The sequence below is a fragment of the Telmatherina bonti genome (genome assembly GCF_933228915.1).
Source record: "Telmatherina bonti genome assembly, chromosome: 23".
Taxonomy (NCBI): Eukaryota; Metazoa; Chordata; class Actinopteri; order Atheriniformes; family Telmatherinidae; genus Telmatherina; species Telmatherina bonti.
In genome coordinates, this window is record NC_136632.1 from 14,406,110 (window position 1) to 14,417,419 (window position 11,310).

The following is an 11,310-nucleotide window of genomic DNA, read 5'->3' on the forward strand; positions in this document are numbered from 1 at the left end:
TTTATTTTTTCATTTGGGAGCCATACACAGACCACAGTGCACTATGACTTTATACATAGGCAGCGATATGTAAACTTAATCAACTAGCTGCAACAGTGCTCATCAAACTGTCCACACATTTAAATGACACAGCAATAAATAAATCGGATGGCAACAACTTTAGAACTAAAGTGTTTCTATATAATACAGTGTGGTGACAATAGTGCAAAAATGAAACTGGTGGAGGCTCAGTGGTGTCGGACATGACAGCTACTTCTAAATGAAAAGGCTGCAAACGAGGAACAGGAAAGCATCTTTTAACTATTTTATGACCTGTAGCTGAATCTGTTTCATAATGCTTTTTGTGCAGCTGCCAAAAATCAACTTTTACTTTCCGCTTTACTCAGAAGCTCGTTTCCGACCTGCTTAACCAACACCTGTCATCAAAACTGAAAAGTATTGTGCCCTTAGAAGAATCCTTGACTCCTCCCGGAGCTGACTTCAGTCTAAAATCTGACCATGAACGTTAGTAAACTTGGGCAGTGCATTTCAACTTTTCTATATAACATCAAGCATTTTAAATAAGTTGAATTTTCTTATATTTGTTTCGAGTTGCTTTAAGCCAACATGATACCTACTGTATATTGGACCATTTTTAGGTTTGCAAAACCAAAGGTTGAAGATCAGACATGATGAGGAGGGGGGGCATGGAGCATCGGTCCTCAGGGCGTGATGAGTCGATAACAGATGAGGTTCGTTCTTTTTACCACAGATGTGTTTCCCTGATCTCAGCTATCACCTGACTGGCTCTCTGTAATGCCTGTGGACAACAATAACACGCTCTCAAAACAAAACACACACACTTGGTACACGGGGGGAAAAGCTGACACGACAAGGAGGAAGCCTGTTACCTGCAGCATGTCGGCGGCCTCTTTGCGCCGCTGGGCCATATCCTCCGACTCAGTCAGCAGATCATTGAGGAGGCCCGATTTGTACAGCTGGCCAACAAGCTCGCTCTGGAGGCTGTCCTTCACATGGTTGACCAGGAAGTGCATCACTGCCTTTGGCACACTGCGGCGCGGAGAGAGGAAACGGACCGAACAGATGGTTGAGAACAAGGTGGCAGGACGGTCCAGTGGCTGTGTTGTTCAACCCAAATTGAGGGTCTTGAAACTGAACCACCAGGTGGTCGTGCCTTTCAATGTTTCAAGCTATTTAAGAACTGAAAGATGAAAGTTCTACTTTCCCTCATCTTACTAGTTTACAAAGTCTTTGTGACTTCAACCTATAATAGCATAGAAAAACTCTTTTCCAAAGAAAAAAATCCCTTGAATTTTGCTCACATAGATGCCTTTTCTTGGGACTATTTTCACACACCGGTTTTCATCTCACACTGATTACGTAGGACTTTCTGCCAACACAAACTACTGGTCAAAGTACATCAGGTCTCAGCTTATTACATAATTAGAATAAGTCCGTGCTTCCAAGGAACGTGTTGATCTACCTGTCCTGGATGTTTTTGCGAACGATGAGGAAGTAAGATTTGATGAGGCGTTCAATGACCTCGCAGTCCCGCTGCTCACGGGACGACAGCTTCCTGGCGACTGGGACGGGCTGGAAAGACCAAAAGGTGATGACTGAACCTGTCGTCTACTGGTAGCGGTAGATGACAGTGTTTGCAGGAAAAGTGTTTGGTTACCACATCAAGAAGGTTGACGACTCCTTTTAGTGGGCTTCCAGGTCCGGAGCCTGGGGCGTCCTCTCCCTTTTTCAGCATACCCCTCCAGTTCCCCGTGCCGTCCTGCTCGCCCTGGGATCCTCCTGCTGGGGCCTGAGACAGGAGACAAAGGCACACAGCTGATTAGTGCAGCTTCCCTTTGTATATTACCAGGGTTTGCTGTAGGTTACCAGGATGGTTTGGATTCATATGCAACCATCTCTGTCAGGTAACATAAGGAGAAATCAAAGAAACCAATGTTTCAAACTTGCAAAAAAAAAAAACACAGCTCTGCAATGAAATGGATGTCTCTGTACTGTTGATGCAGCCGCTCTGCAAAACAACACATAACTAAATGTTAATAGGCTTTATCTTCAGGGGAGCACAAAGTTACTTTCCAGCGGACCAACATTCATCATCAGGGCTGTGCTGCGAGCATGAATACATTAAGAGGCAATGGGGTAATAAGCGCAGACTTATTAAGCAACTAATAAAACAAACAATTTTGTGCTTCTGTGGTCAATTTGCATTTCTTTGTTGCTGTCTTGTACCAAGCTTTTAGGCCGGGTGATTTTTGCCTGTCTTTTTGGTCAGTTTGCCTTTTCGTCCCTCTCTGAAGTATTCCTGCTTCCTGTGGTAGTGACTTCGCATCTCTTTGAGGTCATTTCCACTTTGGTTTATTTAGCATTCTGCTACAGTCATGTTTCATAAGCATATGATCAATTTGCATCTATTGTTCAGTAATTTTCCATTTCCATGTTCACAGTCTGCCTCCCTTGTTGCTTTGTGAATCTTTACTTGAAGTGATTTTGCATCCCTTTTTGGTTACTGTGAGTCCCCTGTCCCTTTGTTGTCTTTTCTGCTCCCTTTTGTAATCACTTGGCATCTCTTTGTGGTCATTTGGCATCCCACTACAACCATGTTTTCAAATTTCTTTGATCGTTTCGCCTCCATTTCACTATTTCCCAGTTCTTTTCCCAGTTCATTTTCATCTCTCTGTTTTATTGTAGCATTGTTCATTTTTTTTCCTTGTGGCAGTTTTGCATCCCTTTTTAGTCATCTTAATGACTTTTTGCTCATTTTGTATCCCCGTCTCTGTGTGTTTTTTTTCTTTTTCAGTCATTTTACAACCTTTTGTAGTGACTTTGCATGTCTTTTTTGTTAATAAATATGCATCAAATTATAGTAATTTTGCTTCTGTGTGTAGTGTTTTTGGATCTTTTTTTTTTCCTGTATTGTCATTTTGTTTGTGTTTGTCATTTTCTGCCTTCTTGTGGTCGTTTTTACTGACTTTTAAGTTTGAAAAGCTAACTATGCACATGACATATATATAATATATATATGTATATGTGCAGGCACTACAAACAGAAATAATTTAAAAAAAAGAGCAGATAGATTGACTTGGAACTCACAACCCCTATTATTTAAGAAAAGAAACCATCCAAAGTGTGAAGAGGTTTGAAAAGGGAGGAAAGGAGACCAACTTTTTTCTGCAGGATAAATGTGGGGTAAAACAGACTTAAGGAAACACAACTGCTGATGCCAGTGCAAGATTGCTTTGGCTGAAGGAGGAGAGCAAAACAAGAGTAGATCGTCTGCAAATAAAGATCATACAGCATGCAAGCAGCTCATGCGCATCCACCCATCTATCCATCCACTCATCCATCCATCCATGCCCCACCAGACCCACGGCCAGACAGGCACAGAGCCAGCGAGCTGCATTATGTGCCCACCTTGGCACTGTCCATGTCTGTTCCAGATGCAGAGGGCTCGCCAGAAACCACAGCTGGGCCTGCCGGGCCTTTGCCAACAGACTAGCAGAAATATGAGAGCAGGAATGAGGATAGGGGGAAAAAAAAAGGGGGGGGGGGAATTAAAGGCACTAGGAAGAGACAGAAAAATAGAGGTGAGCAGTTGAAAGTTGAGGAGCCTCTCCGAGAAAAAAAGCAAAGAGATGCGGGATAAAATTCCTCGATGGAAACTATCCGAAGCATTTGCTTCGGTGGTCCTCATCCTGCGGTGCTATGAGGGACGCTGCGGACTGCGACCAAATATGAAAACACACGAGCTGCCTTCATCGTATGTTCAAATACATTTGCTCATCTTACCTTATCCCTGGGCACTGCAGTAGGCAGCTCTCTCATCCTGTTCCTCCTGTGTTCCTATAAAACACAAACAGGTGTTCCTACATTTCATGTTTATTTTAAAAAAAAAAAAAAAAGACATATGCAGAGAAGATTGGTTTCTGTATGAAATATTATAAATAATAATGATAACAGGCACGGATGAGTAATGACTTCCCAAATCCTAAAAATGAAATAAAAAAAAAAAACTGATTTTGTGGGAACTTCTTTTTCAGTACAAACCTCTATGTTGTTATTCATAACGCCACAGGCATCAGCAAAGTCTGGATGCTTGGTGTTGATGTAGGCCAGCTCAATAGCAACCAAGTTGTGAACCTGGAGCAAAGAAAGAGGGCAGATTTAATTTTATCACTACAGTATGTAAAGGAATGAATGCCCACATGCAAACCCAAGGCTGGTACCATTTCATTGGTGATGGGCAGTCTCTTCCTGAGGAGGGAGGTGACCACTTCAACAATGGCCTCGTGCAGCTTAGGGAATCTCTGCAGCTCCTACAAGACAAAACTAAATGAATCAGTCCCGTGTGCAAAAGGAAAGATAAAGCCACATTGTTTGTGGACTACCTGTGTGCTGTAGTTGCTGCAGTGCTGGATGATCCTCTGCATCTCTTCGTGGACCAGCTCCACGCAACGCAAGCTGGGCTCCTCCAGGCGTTTCACCTGCTTCTTTACCAACAGCTCAAAGGAAACCTCTGGCACAAACAGGGATGGACGCGGACCCTGACGGAGGAAGAAAAAGGAGAATTAGTTGTATCTATGAAAAAACAGCGTTGAATTTTGTTTCCTTTACAATATGTCATAAAATTAAAATATCAATATAAACAGCAGGGATGCTAATAATGTCACATGTAAGAGACGTAGCAGCTGCACTCACTGTTGCATTTCTTATGGCCGTTAGGATATCGATGGTGCTGAGTCCTCCAAGAGGATCCACAGACTCCAGCGTTCTGCCAAAAGTCTCATGGAATATGTAACAAATTCTGGCTCCACCGCACCTGAAAAACAGCAGCAGGGGAATATTAGCTGTGATACGAACCCCATGGCCTGCACTCCTGTCAGCTTCCACTTCACAGAGGCTGTGCGTGCCTCAACTTACAAGTTGTATCATATTAAATGATGAAACCGGTGCAACTGCGTGCTCATTTTTACTACGCTGGATCAACAGCATCACCAAGTGGCAGAGTGAGGGAGAGGCACCGCTACTCACAGCTCTGCTGTCTCAATGTATTTCGCTGTGCCCTCAATGGTGTTGCAGTATTCTGTTGCAAATTTAGTGATGAGCTGGAGCAAGGTGGCACTTTGGTCTTCTACAGGTTCGCCGTAGCTGCTGAGCAGGGACTGGTACTGAGCAGCCAGGACATTGATCCGTGTCTTCAGCTCAGGGAGGCAGTCTCGGATGTGATGCATCAGTAGCCTGACATTATGGCAGAAAAGGGCAGAGTGTTATATTTCAGATGACAGACAGTAGCAATTCTCTGATGGCTCTCAGTGATGCCAGCACTGCTTCTCGCATTTAACATACTACTGCTGAAGTGGCGCCACATCTCCCGGTTACACAATACAGTTAAAGCTGGAAGTTTATTCACATTAATTAAAAATATCAAAAGTCTTTTTTCCGAATCTCCACAGATTTCATGTCAGCTCTCATTTGGAAGATTCACTTCATTTCCTAATTTTACTTCCACTCACAGTTCCATGAAATCTGGTCTGTGTACACATTTCTTTAACTATACTCTCTTTTTTTCTATTTCTGATGGTGTTTCTGTCCTAAAGAAACTGAAACGGTTGAGAAAACAACAGGAAAGCAGGGCAGAAAGAAGGCAGTGACATGCAATAAATGGCTTTACAGGCACGCCATGTTGATTTTCAATCCAAAGGCTTTTGACAAGATAAATGGCATTGCTGTAGGTACACTTAAATCTAAGCATTTTCTTAAAATAAAAAGCTGATCTTCCTGACATACTGAAAGAGAGTATGTTTACATCTGAACTGTAAACATGGTGATGGCAGTATCATTATGTGTCATTGTTCTGGTCCAAAACAGTGATGTACTGTAGAAAATTGTTGGTTTGTGACACTTTACTGAACAATATTAGTACAATAATATCTGTACAATACCAGCCAGTAGTGCATTAGACTTCATGTCTTCTGCATGTGGAACTGGTTGTTGCTGTACTTCATTTCACTTTTTCATTATTTTACCTTATCACATTTTTTACGCAGATATTTTAGTCCATTTTTGACTATTTATTGGGCAAATCCAAGACCTCAGGTACTGAATTTCAGGCTGTCACATGTGTAAATGTGTGCTGCTATGACTATAAAGTTCCTTGAACCATAATCCCTTGATTTAAAGAGTCTAGTTGGGGATGATGATAATAATAATAATAATAATAATAATAATAATAATAATAATAATAATAATAATGACAAAACAGGTCAGACATAATAGTTACTATGTCAAAAGAAGAATGAGAAATTTGTAAACAAAATCACAAGCACACGTCCAACAAATCTGGCCTTGTTTCTGTCCAAATTCTGCAAAATGACATTTTCTATGTAGAAGCATGTGGAGGATTAAATCTCAGAAACTGAAAAAAAGAGTTTAAATGTGTTTATCAAAACTGTCCTTTATTATATCAATGTTTTGACCTCTGTAAAAATTACTTTTAATACTTAAAGTGTAGAAACATCTTATATATCATTAAAACTGTGTTTCTATTGGCATCTAATCACTTTAGCAAAATAACTATTATATTTTCATTCTCCAAGAATGAGTCACTTAAATAGCCACTTACAGCCATGGGTCCACATTCAAGGCAGGCGCCACACGTGTGACAACATATTTACTATGTTGTCTCTAAATAGAAAAACAACTCTGTGTGTGTTTTAAAACTGCTTTATCTGATCTTTCTGACAGCACAATTGGGATAATAATGCCTGGAAGAATACAGTACAAGAAACTACACATGTACATAATTATACTGCACCTGAGGACACCGGATCCACTCAGAAAAATGTCTGGGAGAATTTTGGCCACTGACGGCTTGGCATTTCAAGTTATTACCATGCACTTTTTTACCACAACATGTGAGTGCACACTGTACTTTTACCTACTGATGCACAGTGGAAACAAACTGCAGAGTTGTTCAGTTATCAAACCATCTAAAAACAGCCCACCCAAAGTAAACTGTTGCTGGTATTATAAAAGCTTATGATTAGAGCTTTTTAAATTCTTTAAGAAAACATCTTTATTTTGTCTTTAACCTTGCTGAAAGACATTTAGCTGAGACACACAGAAGAGGCAATTTCACCTGTTCAGAGTTCTGGCCAGGTATTTGGTGCCATTTCTGTTGGCGAGAGATGGATACTTTTTCTGCAGGAAAGCGTGTTCATCGCGGATCGCATCAGCCACTGACTTTTTGTTATTGATGTCCAACTGGCTCCTGAAAGGTCAAAAACATGAACACGGATATTTATGAAAAGAAATCTCCGCCATGTTACAGTAACGATAAGATCCACACTAATAATATTTGAACAATAACTAAAACAATTGACATTAAAACCTGTTAACTACTCCGATGAGGCCCAGTTTGACAGGGATGACTCTGCCCATCAGCACATCCATAGCATCAGTACCAGCATCCATCAGGTCCAGTTTGGTCACCACAGCCAGTGTCCTCCTGCCTGATGATTCAGTGATTCAGAAAAAGATCTGTAAGTACTGGAAAAGTAACGGATCAGCCAAAGGATCTTGACTGATTTCAACCAAAACCATCTCATTCAGTCTTTCCCACCGTCAGGGTCGACCTCCCGCGCCACCTTGAGGGCTTCTGATGTAGCCATGTCTGTGTTAGCCGCCGTGACAGCCAGGATAATGCAGTTAGGGTTGGAAATGTGCTTCAGGATTAAATCTCTGATCTGGATCTCGATGTCCTTAGGCTGATCACCCACAGGCACCTGAAGGGAACAAGACCAATTAAAAGAAAAGACACAGTACATGTCAGTTTGCTTGGTTAGACACTAAGGCAGGGGATTTCTTAAATTAACACTTGTTTGGCTGGAGGGGACCAACTAATGAGGCTGAAATCAAAGCATGTGTATATCTAAGGGTTGATAGCACAGACTTCAAACATCAGGGGTGACCTGTAAAATCACCATCAATAAATTTCAAATATGCAAACACATCAACTTGACTGGGAAACTAACACAGGTGACCAGGTTTATCTAAGCTGATCACAGTTTCAGGATTGTTAAATGAAGAGTGACGGTACAAATTTCCCCCATGGGCGGCCTGATGATCAAAGCCTCGACTTGCAGGGAGGAAGACGGGAAGTTCTGCATGCATTACCTTTGTGATTCCAGGCAGATCCACCAGTGTGAGGTTGACAACATTGGGAGAGAAGATCTTGAGGTGAATGGGCTCATCGCTGATTCCCTGCAGAAGAACAATGATCACCTCAGAATATGTTCAGAAAAATAAGTTAACCAAACCATTAGCAATATGGTTAATGATTATTTTGGCCTCAAGACAGTCACTTCCTACCATCTATGATTGGTTTGATAAAAAAAAAAAAAAAGGTAGAAAACACTAAGTTTTTTTTTTTGTCTGTTTGTGCAAGACAAATCTTTTTTATTTAAATAGCAGAAACATGTGATACCTTTGGAGCTTTTGTTGTTCTGTCTTTGTTTTTAAAGACTGGGCTTGGTCACGGCTGCATAACAAAACAAACACCATTCTTCCAGTCATGTCAGCTATGCGAGTTAAACACGCTCACAGCTAAAGGAACAAAAGAGCTCTTTCAGTGATCATATCTAAATGGTTGTGCTTAGATATGTAGCTGTGAATGAATGCAGTTTGACTGTAGACTAGAAGGGAAGAGTGCTCGCTTCCACCTACAACTGTCAGCAGACGTTGATCGCCAAGAGGAACTGTCAGTTTACCAACCTAAGCAAGTGTTTCACTTCAGTCTGAAATGACACAGTGTATTTTCTAACTGTTCCTATAGACAGACTATTGACATGCCCATGTGAGCTGGAGATGTGGGCATCAAAAACCTCCAATTTCCTGTTTTCTTCGCACCAACAAAAAGTACTTGGCGCGCAGACCTCCACCAAGCCATTTTAATTTTTTTTTGCTCATAATTTGTCATTAGTTTTGAGTTAGAGGCTTTAATGGCAAAATTATCACTTTCTCTCCATAGTAAATAATCTTTTTTAAAAAAAACTCCTGCAACCCAGTGGTGATCCAGGTCTCTCTGTAATGATTTGTTCCTTATTTTTACCTGAGATTTTCTGATAATGTCATCCAAATCTGTCCATAACTTTTTCAGTTATGTTGTTAATTGTCAGGCAAACCAACACGCCATTTACACGACCTCCTTCTTGGTTGGAGAAAATTACAATATGTATTATGTGCAGCAAATGACAAAGCTGGGAACCTGTACAGAAGGTCTCATTTACATCTATGCAACAAATTACATCCCTTCCCTCTGAATGAGCATCCATCTGGTACTATATATCTACTTCCAATTCCATTTATAAGTCCAGTTTAGACACAAATCTATCCATACTATCAGCATAGTCTACAAACGGTCAATATGAAGAAAAAAAAAAAAAAATCAGGCTTCTACTCAAAACAAGCTCATACAGTTTCTTTTTTTTTTTAAATTTATTAATAGTTAAAAATTTCAACTAACAAGACAGACTCGACATTTGCATTTTTAAAGCACATGTTGCTTTAAAGATGCTCCTTAATGCAAAACATCTCTGTATCCCAAACTTCTACTTCCGGCCCCACTTCTCTTCAGTAAACTTACAACTACAGGCCCTCTGTCTCACCTTATTATTTCCAGAAATTCGCTCTGTTTCACTTTCAATTTCCTGCCTGATTTCATCAAAATCTGTGTAGATCTGCAAAACAAAAAGCAGCAAAATCTCACGACAAGCAACAGCCATGGAACAAATAACATTCTTCAATATTAAGCAAGTTCATACCTTATTTTTAGTGTGTAGAAACTTCCCCCATTCTTCACCTTCTCTAGCTGTGAGTCATAGGTCAAAGTTAAAGGGTTAGCATCCCCAAAGCAGGAAAAAAAAAATCATTCCAACTTCAAAGAAAACTACTCTGTGCAGAAAGCAAAGACGGCTAACATGAGGACAGATGTCTGACGATGCCTAGTTGCTGATGTGGGGAATAAAAGCAACTGAAAGCATATGTGGCTTTGAGGTAGAAGGTGACAGAGGTGTATAAAGCAGAAGTCCTGCCATGTTTTTCGATCTACCTGTGCATTTAGAACAGGTGTTTTCACTAACAAGCTCATCTACCTTGTAGTGGGGCAGAGCTAATTACATTCATCTGGTTTAGTGACTGGTTGGAACAGCTGCCAGACAGGACTTCTACTTTGTGGATTATACACCTCTGAAAGGAGGGACTGAGCTAGAAAAGCTACATCAGGTTATTAAATGTGAAGACACCTGTAAAATGCATCTCTCTGAAGCATGGTGCTTTTTCACTCTATTGCATCTGTAAGTGGTTGAAAAGACAGCGACAGAAAGAGGACTTTAAGGTGGTGATTATATACTAACGATGGGAAATCTACAGTATATATATTTTCTTTACATACTGGACATCAAGTATAAGGCTGTTTTCTTTGAGTCTGGGAGAAAATACATGCATAGAGAACTCAGAAGACGAGGCACTTTAAGAGAGAAGTGGGGTGTTAGTACCTACCACCATCCTCAATTTTCCGGGCATCTCCAGGATCTACATGGACAAGCTGGAGGATGAGGGGTCGCCTGGTTACAATGCCAGTCCCACGAGGCAGCAGGTCCCTGCCCACCAGGCTCTCCAGCACAGAGCTCTTTCCACTGCTCTGAAGACACAAATAGTGAAAACATTACATAAAGCGATAGAGTGCAAATTATTAACACAGTGTGAGATGGAAAGGTCTACTCCCAGCTGAGGAAGTCATACCTCAAACACTGTTTTAGCTAACAGGGATTCTTAATTAAAGGTGATCAAAATAGCCGGTGCCTGAAAAACTGCATCATTCAGATTAAGAGGTAGAATTTCAGCTTTCTCTGTTGGCCTCCGTAAGGTACTAAACTAGAGCACTGAATTAGTATGACTGTACTTAATAATGCTAAAGTCACTGACCATTTATTATTAAGTCGAGGTTATGTGGCTACTAGCATGGCAGGCGCTAATACAAAAAATGGACACAAGCAGAGCATTTTTACCTGAGTTCCCACCACTGCAATCTGCGGTAGCTGTATGATGTCCGCACCCACAGTGTTAAACACATCTTGGAGCTTGTTTATCACAGGGATAAGAGCCTCCATGCTCGTAAGTTATTAATTAAAGCGGGCTAATACAAGGGTCTTTTTGGTGATGCAGCCAAAGTCATTCAATGTCCCTCCGTAACCACCATTGCAACAACACCCACTGGTTGGCCGAGAAGTTTTGTGA

The 11,310-nt window shown here is 41.0% G+C and overlaps 1 protein-coding gene across 2 annotated transcripts; it reads right to left on the bottom strand.

Moving 5' to 3' along the window:
• Positions 1-48: 48 nt before the first annotated feature.
• LOC306773306 (dynamin-1-like protein) lies at positions 49-11,263 on the bottom strand. Of its 2 annotated transcripts, XM_079263093.1 has the most exons (19): positions 11,082-11,263; positions 10,573-10,714; positions 9,837-9,883; positions 9,681-9,752; positions 8,191-8,277; positions 7,637-7,799; positions 7,406-7,526; positions 7,154-7,285; positions 5,047-5,253; positions 4,714-4,834; positions 4,404-4,559; positions 4,242-4,331; positions 4,063-4,155; positions 3,805-3,858; positions 3,430-3,510; positions 1,679-1,810; positions 1,484-1,593; positions 891-1,050; positions 49-799 (listed from the first exon to the last, which is right to left on the bottom strand). In XM_079263093.1, the coding sequence occupies exons 1-19, from the start codon at positions 11,181-11,183 to the stop codon at positions 743-745; spliced, it is 2,127 nt and encodes a 708-aa protein (XP_079119219.1). In that variant the 5' UTR covers positions 11,184-11,263; the 3' UTR covers positions 49-742. The 2 variants fall into 2 exon arrangements, with proteins under 2 accessions (XP_079119219.1, XP_079119220.1); XM_079263094.1 differs by lacking the exon at positions 3,430-3,510.
• Positions 11,264-11,310: the final 47 nt, after the last annotated feature.